The following is a 16,982-nucleotide window of genomic DNA, read 5'->3' on the forward strand; positions in this document are numbered from 1 at the left end:
CGAAACTTTCCAAAGCAATTCGGCACAAATCCTCGATTCCAAGGTTTTTGTAGTCAAAATGCTCGCCAAACTCCATAGACAAATAGGTGAATAGCGTTTTCGGGAGCAACAGGGGACGCAAAAAGGCCAGACATCGACGCTGTACGAGGGAAGGACGCCACTATCACGAGTCCCTTGCTAGTACTACCACTACTCGAGTGCTGGCTAGTGTACATTGTCGTCCACGCTAAGCACCAATTCCGGCACGCAAATTTGAGGCGATGATGGAACAAGAGTCAAACAGCTCACTCGAGTCGAGACAAACCATAGTGGGGCACATGGGCACAAAGGCTAAACCCATTAATTAATTAATCTATACTGATCAGATTATAATAGTAGCACTAGCACGCTAGCAGTGATAGTAGTAGGAGTACTAGTTACATGGACTGGGGTACTAAACAAAGATATCCACCATTAGCCAAAGCTGCAAAAAGAAGGCGTACAGCTACAGTGATGTTCGTTCTACGGAGTGTACGCTGCGTCGCTGCAGCAGGAGTCAAGGCTGCACAGCAGCAGCGTAAAGAAAGGCTGAAAGGGTGCAAAGATTCCGGCATCCTCTCGACTGATGAGCTGCTGCTGCCATCGATTCTTTTGTTCCTCGAGATGGCCGCTTGGCGTTACAGCAGTCCTCGCCACTGTTGCTTCAGTTCAGACCGTCGATGGGAGGTCGCACTTGCCCATCTCTGTAAACAATGCAGCAGCAGCACCGAGCACCCAGTGAGATCGCAGGTTAGATCACAAAATCAACTCTTAAAAACAGCACATTCTCCCATCTAACAGCGGATTAGCGCACATCAGGACGTCTCACGAGACGACCACTGGTCCAGGGAGACACGTACGTACAGTACAGTAATGAGTGGACTAAAGAAATGCAGTAGGGTACAATACAGGTCTTGTAGCAAAGAAAAATTTCGTGACACTGTAGCATTTTAGTTTGTTTGCGAAAACTATTGCTCAATCATAAACTCTTCTTAATACAAGGGACATTTGGCGATAAGCTTGTGCCTGTTTGGAGAGATCATCATAAATTATTAAAGTATACGGTTCGCGGTACATAAAATATTCAGCCAGGGCTGCTCCCGTATAAGGAGCGAGATATTGTAATGTAGCGGGTGAATCCGCCATTTCAGCTACTACAATAGTGTATTCCATGGCCCTCTTCGTGGAAAGTAGTTACTACTTGAGCCACGGAGCATGCTCTTTGACCGATAGCTACATAAACACATATTACATCTTGCCCTTTTTGATTGAGAATTGTATCTTTTTGATTGAGAATTGTATCTGTGGCTACTGCTGTTTTGCCAGTCTGTGTGTCCCCAATAATTAACTCTCGCTGACCGCGCCCTATGGGGATCATCGAATATTCGCCACGTCAATTTGGAACAAACTGTGTAATTAGTTTTTATTTTTGTCTATATTTAATACTCTATATATATATATATATATATTTTTAAAGATTGATGTGACGGAAATTTTGAAAAAATTTTGGGTAGCCACAGATAAAGTGGCAATCAGGCACAACGCGGTCTGCGACGTTCAGACAAGCGCGCGGCACGACGAAGGAAACCCACGCAGGGAGCGAATTGGGCGCAGCGACGGGTCAAATCACGTCGACCTGCGAGCCGCACAGGCCCCCATCTCGGTCATTACTACGGGGTACTCCTTGCCTGAACGGCTCCATCCCAGTGACAACAGCTCGGATCCAATGCAGGCTTGAACACGGCCATAAGCCCTGCTTAAAATCCCAGTACAGATTTGGTCGCAGAGCAGCAGTAACGGCTGCTGCAGACGTGCAAATGGAACACAACGTGGTAGGAGTACAGTATGTGGTGTGTACAGTACTGCGCGGCGCGTGCCACAAATGTTGTTTTACTGGACGTGACAGCATGTGTGGTGGGTAGGAGTACTGTGGCCAAAGATTCGTCTCGTGATTTACAGGTAAACTGTATAATTAGTTATCTTTTTTATTAATATTTAATGCTCCATATATGTACCGTAAGATTCGATGTGACGAGAAATCTGGTAAAGTTTTGGGTTTTTGTTGCTAAAAAGAACGGGAATCATTCCCGTACAATGGCAAAGCAAATTATGATTTGATTTGAACTGTTGGTCTATCACTCTATCAGTAAAAAATCACCGTGCGGCCCCGCGATAAAACACCGGTCCTACGGGATGTTTCATGCCTAGGTTCCCGCGATCATCACTTTAACCCAAACAGTATGGCTTTGGTCGCGTACTGCAGCTAGCAGCGACAGCATTTACATTTTGCTACGTGATGAACGAACGAATTCATGGAGTTACCGGTTTGCACGGATGTACCAAGACTATTGAACTATTTTTAGCTCGGTAGGAAATGGCACGATGAGAAGATGAGTGGCGGCAGCTTACTTGGTGCCTGGTTGACGACGTAGGCGGCGCCGGCGAAGTCGCAGGTCCCGATGGAACGGCCCTTGCGCTGGTAGTAGTCGTTGAAGGCGTAGGAGGCGTGCGCGACCATGGTGTTGGGCTCGAAGCACGCCGCGCCGGGCTGGATGGCCTTGCAGTCCGCGCCGCCGGGGCCGCACGCGTAGTCCAGCGCCGCCTGCAGCCGCTGCTCCCCGACGATCGCATTCGCCACGCACCACGCCTCCCCGGTCGTGACCTTCACCCCGCTCGGCGGATTGCCGCTGGTGCTGGTGCTGCCGCTGCCGCTGCTCGGCCCGCCGTTCTCCTGCCACCCGAGGCCATTGTTGCCCTGGCTGCCGCCGCCTGAAGGGTTGCCGCCGCCACCGAGGACGAAGTCGACGTCGTACACCTTCTGCTGGTTCGGGTAGAAGACTCCGTAATTGCGTTCAGAGGTGGGCCCGGGCTTCTGGTTCTCGTTGAAGAGCGCGAAGAGGTACACGTCGATGTCGGCGTCGGGGCGGCGAGGAGTGCCAGCGTTGCCGGAAAGCACGCGGCGCGCCAGGTTGCCGTTGTACGCTGCGGCGTTGGCCGCCGAAGCGCCTGCCTCGTTGGCGTCGCCCTTGGACGGCCACCCGGTCTCGGAGACCACAACGCGTACGGCATTGTAGTTCCCGAGCTTGCTGACCGCGGCGAACACGGCGTCGAGCTGGGCGTCGAGGAGGCTGTAGTACTTGAGGCCGTTCCCGGCATCGAGCACGCCGGCGTTGGGGCGGAACAGCGCGTAGTCGAGGGAGATGTCGCCGGCATTGCCGGAGTAGGCAAAGAACGGGTAGGCGTTCACCATGAGGTACGACCCGGTCTGCGCCAGGAAGTCGAGCATGGGCTTCATGACGGCCTGCGCGAGGTCCTCCCGGAACGCGCCCGCCGACGACGGGTACGACGACGCGAGCGCGGTGAGCGCGATGGGCGACGACACCTTGACGGCGTTGTCGAGGCCGAGCCTTGCCAGCGCGGCGTGCACGTTTGTCATGGCGGGGACCAGCTGCGCCGTGACGTTCTTGGCGGACGCGAACACCTCGTTGCCCACGGCGATGCCGTGGATCTGCGTCGCCGGGTAGTAGGCCGCCACGTTGCGGCGCACCCACAGGAGCGCGTACGACGCGCGCGACGCCGCCGCGGCGAGCTGCTCGTTGGGCAGCGCAACCACCACCTTGATTCCGGTGTTGGCCAGCGCGCGCAGCACGGTGGGGTCGGCGTCGTACAGCTTCACCTGCCCGACGCCCTGCTGCTTCAGCAGCTGCACCACCGCCGCCGGATTCGGCAGGTTGTTCGCCACGCGGCCGTAGTTCACGCCCACCGTCCCCGCCTCTGCAACCACAACCGGTACACACACACCTATCAGTCACCAAACTGCCACCTGCATTGCCGCATTGTTGTCATAAAAAAAACCCTTAATCTTTGCGCATTCCGGCGGTGTTTACCTGCCGGACAAAGGAAGAGGAGCGGAACCGCCACGGCGAGGAGGACGGCGACGGGGAGGCGGCGTAGGGACGCCATGCTCTGCTGCGGCGCGGTGAGGCAGAGCAAAGACGGCGCGGGGGTGAGTGGGCGAGTGTGTGGGTGTGGGGCGGAGGGAAAGGGCGGAGGCTGGGGATTTTTATGGCCGGCGACCTCGTCACGCTGCCATCCTGGGCCCACGCTAGCCCGTTCGGGGCGGTAAGGGAAAAGTGGCGTGTATGGGTGGGGCACGTCGCGGCAGGCTCGGCTCGTGCGCGGGGTGGTGGGGCGACGTGGAGGGAGGCATGTGGCCGCGTGCTTGGGTGTTGCCTGGTTGGTGGTGCGTGTGCGATTGGGATCCAGCAGAACCAGTGGCGATGGAAAGCGATGAGGAGCCGGGGAGCGCCGGCAGCCGGGGGCAGGAGGCTGGAGAGCGTGGCCCGCTCGCGGCGACCGTTGTTTCGCTGCGCGACGGGCCCCTAACGTACGGCCGTTTTCGGCTGGGGGCGTCTGGTGGTTAGTGGCTAATCAATGTGGACGCTGTGTAGTGCGATGAATGAGACTGATGATGCCAGTGGCTGCTCTGCTCGTCTCAACGGCTCGAAAATCTTGTATGGTCTGTCCTGTTTTGTGCCGTTGAACAAAACCCTTTTCCGTGTGTCGTATGTAGTGTTTGTGATGAATGAATGAGACTGACGAAAGTGGCATTAACACAAGTATTCCTTTATTTGAGAGGAATTAACACAGTGATTCTACTATACTACGTTCCGATAAGTACAGTGTCTAGGTGTTCACAAGAACACAAATTTTTTTTCTTGCGAAACAGATATGTGAGTGTTCAAGCAGACCTGAAGTCCAACAGGAGCGACCTTTTTTATTTGGCATGGTAACAAGAACAAGAATAGGATCAGGCGTGGTATTTTTGGTTGGCCGCTGAAGTCTGAACCTCTCCGAGGCAAAGGGGAGATATCGTTTTGGTTGGTGCAGATTAACACGAAACAGTTGCTGTCAAACTTTGGCCGCCCACTGTACTGGCTGCAGTACTTGCGTGTTTACAACGGACAAGCTAGGCTGGCAGCCGGGTACTGGGGTAGTCGACAAAGGTCTCCCCGCTACTGCTCCCTGCGACTTAACGCTGACCGTAATCCAGCTCTCGTCTGCAAATAAACCCCGGCTGTTTGTTCGGTCCGCCATCAGCCTATCATGGAGAATCACAGACACTGCCGCGTGACACCGACAGCGCTCGCCCGCCGGGCTCGGCAAGTCGACAGCGACTTGGACGCGTGGTCCTCGGGAGGACGTGCGATAACAGGATGCATCCGCCGACTTAATTGCGTGCTTAGTGAAGGCAAAGCAAATCAAAGCAATGCAAGCGATTAAGTACAATTGTACAAACACGCACGACACATGAGCTAGTGCACCGGCCCGGGCATGGCAAGTGCAGCTGCCTTCGGTTGCCATTGCCGACATCAGCTTTGCCGTCGTTGCACAGCACAGCGGCGACATGCATGGACCGGGGATTTATTACTGGAGCAGGTAGCCGAAGGTTGTGTTGTGTGTGTGTGTGCAAGTGCAACGGAAAGTTGGTATGCTGTGGCAATGGTTGGTTAGGAAAGGCAATTGGCAAAGTGTGACGGACCAAATTAAATAGGGACGCGTCGGTCCAACTTCGGTTACTTGTTTTGCTTGGCCCCAGTCGCGTTGTGTCCCATGGCAACAAGAGTACACTGTACATAGCATGGGGATCGACCGAGCGACGAGCGTGAACGCGTGATGCGTTTTGTGAGAAAAGGGAGCGCCTTTTAGGTGAAGCGGTGGAGCAGCGGCTCGTATAACAACGGGGGCAGGACAGCCGTGCAAGAGTCAGAGAGTGGTTTGGACAGTGCAGAGTGTAGTTTGTAGTGTTGTCAATGGGCGAGACTAACAACAGGGGAGACGCGGTTCTCAGTGGAGACTGGAGACTACACATCGCCGAGGGGTCGTTCACAGTCTAATAAACAACAGAGTTTTGGTTTGTCACAGCTACATCATGTACTGTGACACGGCTAGACACACACGAAAAAGTCTCCCCGCGCAGTCCCATGATTCATACACGCTGCGTAGGCGGCTTTGTGGGTTGTTTGGACGTGGCGAGTAACGTAGCTGCTACGGAGCATCATGCTCCGGCCGTCCGTCTTGCTTGTTCTCCACTCCTGCTACATTTCCCAGTCCCAGCTGCATGCATTCGAGGTCGAGGTGATGAGACACAGCCCAAAGCATGATTCGCCGTGCATGCCATGCCCGTTCCCGTTCATGGGGAGTCGCGGAAACAATCAGGCCGCATGAGACGGCTTCGTGGACAGGTTTGCAGTTTTGCACCTGCGAACTGTACTAATAAAGGGACTTTTGAGCAGCGGAGCAATTTCACCGGCTACAGACGCGACGCGCGCGCGTGGCGGGGCCGGGGCTCCGTGCCCGTGCGTGGGCACGAACACGAAACGAAACGAAACGATGTGGGGGAAAGCATGCGGGGTGGAAAAGCGCAGGACAGCTTGGCAACGGGAAAGCGGGCTTGTCCTGCACCCGGCCGCGCCATGTGCGCCGTGACGCCCCGCAGCTCGCCCCGTCCGCGGCGCGATCACTCGTCGAGACGACGACTCGGTCTAGCGACGATGCTTGCGCGACTTGCGAGGGAGACGCCCACGCATCGCTGGCTGGTGGCTGCTAGTGCGCCGGAGCTCATGTGGGGCGGCAAGTGGTCAGACAATTATGGAGGTCCAGATTGTTCGCACCCTCGATCGGGGGCGGGCACGTTTGTCCGTCCGAGCCCGTCGTCGTCGTCGTCGGGAGAGGAAGAGGGGTCGACGGCCCACATCAGAAATGCTGGAGAGAAGCGCTCGCGCCGGAGCTCGATCGGTCTGTTCAGATTTACAGCATCCTGTATACTCCTTTGGTCGATCATCGTCACATGATAGTAGAGCCGCTATTCAGAGATCTCACTGTTCCTTTCCTCGCGCTCGCCACATCATGCTCTGTGGCAGTTTCGTTCTCCTTTCAAGCATGTGGACTGTGGCAATGGCTGGCGGCTTGGCAAGTTGGCATCATCCTTCCTTCCACTCACAGTGACGCCAATAAAATCGTGGATAAAATAAACTCAGGGCTATGCATCATTGCACGGCATGTGGGAGTGTCACGTTTGATTACCCATGATCTCTCTATCGTCGTAAGAACAAGCACCGGCAGCTTAGTGCTCCCTGCTCCGGATGTAAGTACGTGGCACGGGGATTCTGGTTACAGCTCCCACATCATCAGCTGTCAGCGTGACTGTCTCCCATGTGGATCTTCAGCAGTTCATGATTTCATTCATCTCACCGGAGGCATTTCCTGTTGCCGTGTGATTGAAGAATTCACACCCTTGCGCAGCGGCGCGCCAGAAACCGGGTCCGCGAGAGCAAAATGACGAGCACGCTCCGCCACTCGACGTCACGGCGGCGTCATCCTGGGACCAGCCTGGTGGATGATTGGAGCTTGGATTATTACTGTACTACCGCGCCTGCCACCGGATCCGTCGCAGTGCAGCGACAACCATGAGAGGTCAAGACTCAAGACTGCAGTGTGCTCATGTGAACCAAAAGCTCTTCTTTTTGGCGCCGTGGACACCACGTACAGCAACGCTGCAGTGAGTTCTGCCTCTCACTCATGACCTGCTTGGACTATGTAGACCATTACCTCGGCGCTACCTGGGCCTGGTTTAGTTCATCCTGAAATTCAAAAAATTTTCAAGATTCCCTGTCACATCGAATCTTGCGGCACATGCATGAAGCATTAAATATAGACAAAAACAAAAACCAATCACACAGTTTGACTGTAAATCACGAGACGAATCTTTTGACTCTAGTTAGTCTATGATTGGACAATATTTACCACAAACAAACGAAAGTGCTACTTTCAGTTTTCGGAACTAAACAAGGCCCTGGGAAATGAGATCACGAAGGCCTTGTTTAGGCCTTGTTTAGTTCGAAAAATTTTCAAGATTCCCCGTCACATCGAATCTTTGGTCGCATGTATGAAGCATTAAATATACATAAAAATAAAAACTAATTGTACAGTTTACCTGTAATTTGTGAGATGAATCTTTTGAGCCTAGTTACTCCATAATTGGATAATGTTTGTCAAATAAAACGAAAGTGCTACAGTAGCCAAAAAACAAAGTTTTTGCCAACTAAACAAGGCCTGTTGACCCTGAAAACCAAAAAGTTTTCAAGATTCCCCGTCACATCGAATCTTGTGGCATATGCATGAAACATTAAATATAGACGAAAACAAAAACTAATTACACAGTTTAGCTGTAAATCACAAGACGAATCTTTTGATCCTAGTTAGTCCATAATTGGATAATATTTGTCACAAACAAACGAAAGTGCTACAGTACCGAAAACTTTTCACTTTTGGGAACTAAACAAGGCCTAGCCGTAGAGTCAGCATATTGAGGTCTTGTTTAGTTCACCCTGGAAAACCAAAAAGTTTTCAAGATTCCCCGTCGCATCGAATCTTATATCACATGCATGAATATTAAATATAGAAGAAAACAAAAACTAATTACACAATTTAGCTGTAAATCACGATACGAATCTTTTGATCCTAGTTAGCCTATAATTAGATAATATTTGTCACAAACAAACGAAAGTGCTACCGTGCCGAAAACTTTTCACTTTTTGGAACATTAGGCCGTGTTTAGTTGGTGGACGAAAAGATTTCACGACACTGTAGCATTTTCGTTTGTTTGTGGTAATTATTGTCCAATCATGGCCTAACTAGGCTTAAAAGATTCATCTAGTAAATTTCGACCAAACTGTGCAATTAGTTTTTATTTTTGTCTATATTTAATACTTCATGCATGTGTCTAAAGATTCGATGTGACAGGGAATCTTGAAAATTTTTGAGATTTTAGGTGGAAGTAAACAAGGCCTCAGACAAAAAAGACGGAAAAAAAAGATGTATCACAATGCTGAGACGTGAGACCCCATACGTAAAACACTGATGGTTCATGCTTCTAACGCCTAGGTTCAGAGGATGGGAAATTTGATGGCAGCAGATATATATACACGGGATCCCGTCAGTAAAATTAACGTGTACTCAGTCAGGGCTCGATGTCAGGCAGAGGTGAAATACCGTGTTTCACTAGCTTGTTCGCCGTCAGGCTAGAACGACATATACCTACTACTACTACTACTACTACACTAGATCTGACACTGTTGCACACATGGATGCGTCTACCAAACCCATGTGGACATGCCCGTGGGTGATGGATGTGGCAGCATCATGCAGCATGCACGCAGGCTGCACCTCCTCCTCATCTGGCTCCATGTGCAGCTGGGCAATACATGACACAGAAGAAGAATAGACGATATCTGGGCAGAGAGAGAGAGAAGAAATCAATCTCAAGTTCTCAACCTACAATGGGAACATATGTGGAGATCATCTGCAATATGCATTGCAGATGAGTTTGACATAGTGACATACTACCAAAGAGAACAGAAGGGGTTCCTCGGATATGCACGCAAGTCTGCTAGAGCAAGGAGTGTAAACACGCGAGCAAAGAGTTACCAAGCGGAACAATATGTAAAAGCGCACTGGGTTTATGCACGTAAGAATGCCAATTTCACATGTATAGCCCGTTCGTTTGACCTTATTTACCAAATCTGCCAACCATTAAACAATGTTTCTCTCTCACAATAAATTAGCGGATAATACTTTCACTTATAGCTTTTTAGCCAAACGATCAGGCAGTTAAGAACATAACTGCTGGAATGAGGTCCGTAAGACGAAAGAATGACACTTCTTTGCGCAGAAAACTGAACACTGAATACTCGAGACATGCATTGCAAAACTGCTGTCCAGAGGGAACATTACATGCGGATATGCACAGGCCTACTATACAAGCTAACTATTATTTTACAAAAAAAAAAACAGCAGCTAGAAGATCCGCGTATGTACAGTTGCAGGTTTTGCTTCACTGCTTGCCAGGTACTTGGTACACAAGGAAACTGCTGGTTACTGGTTAGAGCTATGTAACGGAACTTTCAGCGTCAATGTACAACTCCACTAGACTCTTCCTTGGTTTTTATGTTTTCCGAAGGCCCCCAATCAACTCTTGTTATTGATTGTTCAATCTCCATATTTTGTTCGGCTTACATTGTTTTGTTTCTTGCCATTTGAGCTGGATTTGCGCTGAGTTAGCTTGTTAATTGCTCAGTAACCTGCCAACTGCACTGTTATCTTGTCTTGGCTTTCCTTCTCTGCAGAAAAACGTACCAGTGGACACTTTCAGAGGAGTGAAAGGAAAGAAAAAGAGAAGGCAACAAAAAAAATTGAGGGGCAACCCATGTGTATAAATTAATGTAGAATGCAGATGTTAGGATAACAAACATCGAAGTAAATTCCAAGTTCAGAGTAGGAAACTGACTTTATCACATAGTTCTCAGTACATGTCCTCTTCCTAATATCATATTGTGATTCAGGAGCAATTCAAATTAACTTGATCCCAGGAAAACATAAAGTACACTATAAAATTCTTTCAAATTTGCTTCTTCAAAATGGCAGTATAGGTTTAATTACCGAGTATCTTAGGCTAACATAACAAATATGAACACAAGAGAAAACTTATTCTTCTATAATTTCATAAGAATTCTTGAGTTAACACAAGGGCAACAGTCTGCTTAAGTATTGAATGCACAAGTACTTACATGATGATTCTGGCTGCTATACTTCCGAGTCCCATCACGGTAAGCGGTATACCGTGCACCAGGTGAGGCATGAGATATGCGCCGGAGAAACACTTGAATGTGATTGTAAATGCTGCAGGAAGCAGTAGTAGTTAACACCTAGCACACTTGAAGTTATAATGCAACCTAACTTTGGGAAGAAGACGACAAAATTCGTTTTGGGCAGTTTGATGGGGGTTGGAGGGGATTGAGGGGGTTGACGGGGATTTTGACTTGTAGAGGATAAAATCCCCCTCAATCCCTTTCAATCCCCTTGGATTGGGGATTAACTAAACAAGCCCTATTCTGTGTAAGAGATGCTGAAAAGGTCACTTAAACAGTCAGGGGGAAATAAAAGCCATTTTGAAGGATAATTTTTGAACTCAACAGTAAACCAAGGTATCATTTTGATTTTTTATTTAATGTTCTTCAGATCTTACAACTGTAGCATTGCATAGCATAGGTGTCTGAAGAAAAAAACATACCTGAGCCGGTGCCTATTACATGTTGAAAAGAAGGCAATAAAACCATACAAAATGCTCCGTAGTGCTCGGAAAATCTGAAAGAAAAAAAATTCAAAGTAAGTTTCATCGATAGTTCGATGTATGCTTCGGCAGTGCCAACGAACTTCTGATACCTGATACAGAAGATCTTTCCAGAGTGAGCCCCAGATGCTATTATCAGATGTAAGCAAAGGTGAGCTGGGAACAGATCCAACTTGATATAAGGCAGTTAGTGTTGACCAGCTCTCCCTTAGAACACTGACAATATCAACAAAAAGGTCCACAGCAAAACTTGATAGCCCAATGACTAGTCGGAAAGGTGCAGCTAGTATCTCTCCAAGTAGCCAAATGATTGGGTACAGAATTGAATTTACTGGTGACAGAAACAAAATTAGCATGGCATAAGAATTAAAACATGGAAAGAAAACGAAATAGATGATGTAAGAGGTTATAGCAACCATACCAACGCTAATCATAGTACTGAAGACAAACCAAAATGGCCAGATAATCATCTCCACTGTACCGATAACTACACTCCAAGACGTCTCCAGTGCTACCATGACAACTGAACTCAGATGTCCTGCTGTCTCAGCACAAAGGTTCCACATTGGCATGGTAAGTTCCAAAACCTCCACAATTGGTCCCGCAATTGGCTTTGTCAAAACACTAAGAACAGACTTAGCAGCACCCACAATCTTAAGAGACCATGTAAAAGCCTGCTGAAAGTTATGCAGGAAAAGCATAGTTCCAAGATACTTAAGTCTTGATATCATTTCCCACGTTTCTATCCAATCAAAGAAAGGGCCAAATAATCTTGAGGCAGTTGCCTTCAACATGGGCACATTCTTGTAGAGGTCATAAAATCCTATAAGAACAGTGATTAATGACATCAAGACATACAATGCTCTGGCAAGAGGGCACATCCATGGGCGATATATCTTGCAAAACACTGGATATGACTGAAGAAATATAACCCATGAAGGAAGGCCATATTCAAGTAGTGTTAACAGTCTGACATCAGATAGTATGACTTCTTTCAGTCTGAATGGAAGGTCATGATCATCAAAGCGGAAGCAGATCAGTACATCCTTATATGTGCTAGGCTCCAATAGCGGCTTAACATTCTCATTATCACTGTCACACGATGAACATGAAGATGACAAATGTGTTGGCGAGGCCACAATTTCTGTGTATGATTCTTCAGTCGAACTACTTCCATCATCTGATTTTGTTATTTTTCTTCTCTTGTAAGGTCCAGAGGAAGGAGGTGCAGTGTAAGATGAGTCTGTGAAACCTGATGACTCTCTAATGATTTGAACATGGCTAGAATCATCACTGTCACTTGGTAAATTCTCACTGTCCCATTCAGGTGTTAAGAAATCATTCTGAGCATCATAAAATATACCACCTGTACAGCAAGCGTATAAGTGCTCTGTACTACCAGTAATGAAGAGAAAAGGGAAAGGGTTACTATCAGTGATTTTACCATTAGAAGAGATGCTGTTCAAATAGTCCTGTAGTAGCTGACATTCAGAGGGATTTCCTGAGAACCAAGAAGTGATCAATGTTGAAGCTTGATTAACACTATCAAATTCCCATCTCTTCATTATTTTAGACTCCACAACCATTGATGTATCCGTCTACAATGATACTAAAAGAAATAAGTTTGTCGCTTTGTTCCATGAATTAAAAGTCATCAATATGATCCCTAACAGTAAGACTATCAACATTAATAGACTGTACCTGAAGTTCATTCAAATAATTGATGCCACGCACATCAGCCCAATCTACCTCAAAAATGATAAAACCATATAAAGTCTGATGAAGCTCCCTGTTCAGTATGCGGGCATCCTTCAACTTATTTACTTGAAGCTTCTTTTCCCGCATAGCCTCATCGATCAAGGAATACCACCTGGAAGATTTATTCTGTAAATGGGCAGCAGATACCGAGCTTGTTGAGAATACAAGCTTCCCATCAGTTTCATCTCTCTTTCTCCTAGTCCTAGAGTTGGCGAAAGGGGAAAACCTTGACTGGAGAAAAAAAAAAGAATCAGATTGTTAGCAATGCAGTGAAACTTAAGCAAGAAAGAGATACTGCCATAGGTGTGCATAAAGCAGCGAGAACAACAGACCTTAGTAACCATCAATTGCCATAGATGAGCAGGTTTTGTATCCTGATCTAGCAACCATGGGCGGTTGTCAAGCAATATAAGGAACTTCTTGGTATGAGGGCACAGAAATATTGTCAGTTCTGCAAGATACGACTGTAAATCCCTGCATTTAAAATTAAAGAAAACTTTGTTTAGTTCCTTGTTCATACTAGATAGGAATGAAAATTTACTATAATTTACAAACAATATCAGTGTATCAGATCAATGTAAAAATCACGCCCCACCCTAAAAAGCATATTCCATCTTACATGAGCTAGGACAAATAGTAACAGATGACACATACATTGAGATGTCAAGACCCACAAAACTAAATAGACGCAACCACGGAACTGACAGTGCAAAATGGTCACCAGCACAGCACTAGTTCTCGTTTGCAGATACCAGCGCCGGGAAAAACATATTAGACATTCAGCTGTGAACATATATTGAATTGCTTATTTTTCAGCTTTTCTTTCAGTTGGTCTGTGGACGCTCAAGTTCAAATATGAGTGGAAAACTGAAAACACAGTACTTCATAAACCAATATATGCACACACGCAACAGAAGCCTGAGCAGTTTTTGCTGGGACCACTGGACAAATTTTACTACTACTCTACCAGCAGTCGAACACAGTTCAAAGTTGGGGTTTCGCTATGAATGGCAAAAAAATATATAAGCCTCGAGTGCACGGCACTGACCACCTGTCGCTTCAACTAGCAATATTTCCAACAGTGGGTTTCCTTTCCATATGGCGAGTGGCGACCACGCAAGTGTACCTCCCGAAACATCTATAGATGCGAATAAAACTACCCATTTCCCGTTTTGTGGCAATTCCTGTCCGTTTTCCAAAAACAGTATGTTAGAATTATCTTCTGCAGGCGGCACAAGCAAGCAAGTCACTTTTTTCAGGTAATCGGGTTAATGCCAGTTTCCCCGCAAGAACTAATGGTAAATTGTACTCAAGAAAAAGGGAAAAAAACAATCTGAATTGTGCACATATATGCCTCATCCGGATAGAAACAACAAATCAACATTAAAACCAGACCACATTGCAATCTTAACGACCTTATAAACAGTAAAACAACGAAATTCGCAACAGGGAGGAAAAAAGAACGCCAAAAGGCATTCCGCTCCATTATTCCAATGAGCAACAACAGCACGCCGGCAACCGGCGGCCAGCGGTCTTATTGCGGGCAAACGAGCAACAATCGCACGACGAATTCCGAGCACATTAGAGAAAATCCCCGCGAAAGACGTACCCGATTTGCAAGCTGGTGAGCGGGAAGAAATGCCTCTTCTCGCCGGCCCGCTCCATCTCGCCGCCCAGCTTCCTCCTTCACCGCTGGGGAACGCGAGGTTCTTGCATCAAGCGGCAGATCAGACGCCGGAGACCCCAAATCCGCAAGCGAGTATAGCGGAATCGGAGAGGCTTCCTCCTCAAGTACCTTCCTCGAGGTCAGCTATGTCCTCCCATGGCGTCGTGCTTATCCGCATGCCAAGGTGGCCAGGTACCAGAGCCCGGAGTTAATGCCCGCGCGCGGGCGGTAAAGACACCGCCCCTCCCGCCTCCCGTTTCCCCACGCGGTAGCAGATCGTCAATGGCTTCCTACTTCCAACACGCCGCCGCACGCCGCCACCGCCGCCGCGCGGCTGCCACGCGGTCTGGAGCTCCGCCCGCGGCAGCGAGGAGGGCGGTGACCAGATCGCGGCGAGGCGAGGCGAGGCGCGGCGCGGCGCCCCCCGCGGGAGAAGGCAGGCAGGCAGCCAACCAACCAGCGGCGGGCGCGGGGGTCCGGGCCGTGGCAGCCTACCCTTTTGCTTTGGGTAAACTTCTTCTGTTCTGCGTGCGCCCGAGACAGTTCGGATATTTAGCAGCTGATGACATGTGGGGGCGATGCTTCCGCGGACCCCACGCGTCAGGCATCCCCCGGCACTTTGTTTAACGCGGGCGGGCGCGTTCGGCGCGGGGCGATAGCTGACAGGCACAAATGTCGACGCACCGGCACCGCGTTACTGCTGGTGGGGCCCGGCCGGCGGTTTGTGTGCTTGCCCCACAAGGCAGCGTGATGCGCCTCCGCGGCTGTCGTCATCTCGTTTTAGCACTTCTGCTTGCCGCGCGTCCAAGCAAAGGGAGCTGCCGGTTTCTCCCTGACGCGTGGGTTCTGGGCCCCGTGGGACCACGCGGCAGTGGAAGGGGGGCTAGAGCTGTGATGCGAGACTTGCGTGTTCAGGCTAGCGGGATCGTCTGCGTAGTTGTGCTGGAGTCCTTGGTGTGCAGGTTCTCAGGTTTCTGACGTGCGCCGAGGGATGGGCACGGTCCTCCGAGATGGCGTTTTGGCGCGAGCCCGTGAGGTGTGCGGTGTTCGGATAGATGCACGGAAGCGCGGAATACCACGGGGGCACGCAAGCAAACGAACGGCGTGCGCGTGACGCCTCGTGGCTCGAGCCGAGCGACGGGAAACGCAATTGTTGCTTTGCAGGCAAAATTAATTATTGGCAGGCAATCTAGGCCTTGTTTAGTTGGCAAAAATTTTTAAGATTTCCCGTCATATTAAATCTTTGGTCGCATGTATAGAACATTAAATATAGACGAAAATAAAAACTAATTGCAAGTTTATCTGTAATTTGTGAGATAAATCTTTTGAGCCTAGTTACTCTATGATTGGACAATGTTTGTCAAATAAAAACGAAAGTGCTACAGTAGCCAAAACCTAAAAATTTTGCAAACTAAACAAGGTTCTACTACGGAGGGAGTAGAATTGATCAGAAGCTGTAGTAGTCAATGATCGTGGGCCTAGGCCTTGTTTAGTCAAAAAAATATTTGAAAATTTTGTTAGATTTCCATCATATCAAATATCAAATGTTGTAGCTCATGCATAAAATATGAAATATAAATAAAAGAAATAATTAATGAAGTCTGAAATAGAGGCTTTGTTTAGTTTAAAATATTAGGATTGTCTGTTATATCGAATCTTTGCATGTATATAGAAAGCATTAAATATAAATGAAAATAAAAACTAATTATACAGTTTACTTGTATTTTGTGAGACAAAACTTCTAAACGTAGTTAATCCATAATTAAACAATAATTATCAGATACAAACGAAAGTGCTATAGAACCTCAAAAATTTCGCGAACTAAAACAAGGCCAGAGTCCTAGGCCTTGTTAGTTCATCCCATAATTCAAAAAAATTTTCAAGATTTTCCGCCACATCAAATCTTGTGGCACATATATGGAGCAGTAAATATAGACGAAAACAAAGACTAATTACACAGTTGATCTGTAATTTACAAGACGAATCTTAGCCTAGTTAGTCTATAATTAGATAATAATTATCAAATACAAACGAAAATGCTACAGTGTCAAAGTCTAAAAAATTTTATAACTAAATAAGGCCCTAGTAGTAGATTTTTGCAACTTCTTGATGGCAAAGGCCAATCAAAGTATCAAACAACAATGTTTGACAAAAAAATTGTAGAAATATATATAGAAGTATGAAAATGTTAAACCTACTTTTGGATAGCCAATCCAACGATACTTTTATTGCTTTAGGCCTTGTTTAGTTCTATTTTTTTTTATTTTCGGGACTGTAGCACTTTTGTTTTTATTTGACAAACATTGTCTAATCATGAAGTAACTAGGCTTAAAAGATTCATCTCGCGAT

At 47.8% G+C, this 16,982-nt stretch overlaps 2 protein-coding genes across 3 annotated transcripts; both read right to left on the reverse strand.

The window, feature by feature from the left end:
* On the reverse strand, nt 310-4,071 carry LOC8075213 (glucan endo-1,3-beta-glucosidase 12). Its single transcript, XM_002454585.2, has 3 exons — nt 3,906-4,071; nt 2,428-3,792; nt 310-722 (listed from the first exon to the last, which is right to left on the reverse strand). Exons 1-3 carry the CDS (start codon nt 3,979-3,981, stop codon nt 688-690), a joined length of 1,476 nt encoding a protein of 491 aa, XP_002454630.1. The 5' UTR covers nt 3,982-4,071; the 3' UTR covers nt 310-687.
* Nucleotides 9,751-15,158, reverse strand: LOC8078949. 2 transcript variants are annotated; one of them, XM_021459866.1, is made up of 10 exons: nt 14,577-15,131; nt 14,016-14,151; nt 13,300-13,441; nt 12,911-13,198; nt 12,654-12,807; nt 11,631-12,575; nt 11,302-11,540; nt 11,150-11,223; nt 10,647-10,758; nt 9,751-10,199 (listed from the first exon to the last, which is right to left on the reverse strand). In XM_021459866.1, exons 3-10 carry the CDS (start codon nt 13,309-13,311, stop codon nt 10,176-10,178), a joined length of 1,848 nt encoding a protein of 615 aa, XP_021315541.1. In that variant the 5' UTR covers nt 13,312-13,441; nt 14,016-14,151; nt 14,577-15,131; the 3' UTR covers nt 9,751-10,175. The 2 variants fall into 2 exon arrangements, with proteins under 2 accessions (XP_021315541.1, XP_021315540.1); XM_021459865.1 differs by lacking the exon at nt 14,016-14,151 and having other exon boundaries at nt 14,577-15,158.

The sequence above is a fragment of the Sorghum bicolor genome, chromosome 4 (assembly GCF_000003195.3).
Source record: "Sorghum bicolor cultivar BTx623 chromosome 4, Sorghum_bicolor_NCBIv3, whole genome shotgun sequence".
Taxonomy (NCBI): domain Eukaryota; kingdom Viridiplantae; phylum Streptophyta; class Magnoliopsida; order Poales; family Poaceae; genus Sorghum; species Sorghum bicolor.

What these genes read in the sequence shown, in the direction of transcription:
- LOC8075213 (XM_002454585.2), bottom strand. Translation starts at nt 3,981, where the DNA reads ATGGCGTCCCTACGCCGCCTCCCCGTCGCCGTCCTCCTCGCCGTGGCG. An exon ending in CCTCTTCCTTTGTCCGGCAG is followed by an intron (nt 3,793 to 3,905) that starts GTAAACACCGCC and finishes TTGTGGTTGCAG; the next exon opens with AGGCGGGGACGGTGGGCGTG. An exon ending in CGTCGTCAACCAGGCACCAA is followed by an intron (nt 723 to 2,427) that starts GTAAGCTGCCGC and finishes CATTGTTTACAG; the next exon opens with AGATGGGCAAGTGCGACCTC.
- LOC8078949 (XM_021459865.1), bottom strand. Translation starts at nt 14,632, where the DNA reads ATGGAGCGGGCCGGCGAGAAGAGGCATTTCTTCCCGCTCACCAGCTTG. An exon ending in GGCAATTGATGGTTACTAAG is followed by an intron (nt 13,199 to 13,299) that starts GTCTGTTGTTCT and finishes TTTTTTCTCCAG; the next exon opens with TCAAGGTTTTCCCCTTTCGC. An exon ending in GGAAAGATCTTCTGTATCAG is followed by an intron (nt 11,224 to 11,301) that starts GTATCAGAAGTT and finishes TTTTTCTTTCAG; the next exon opens with ATTTTCCGAGCACTACGGAG.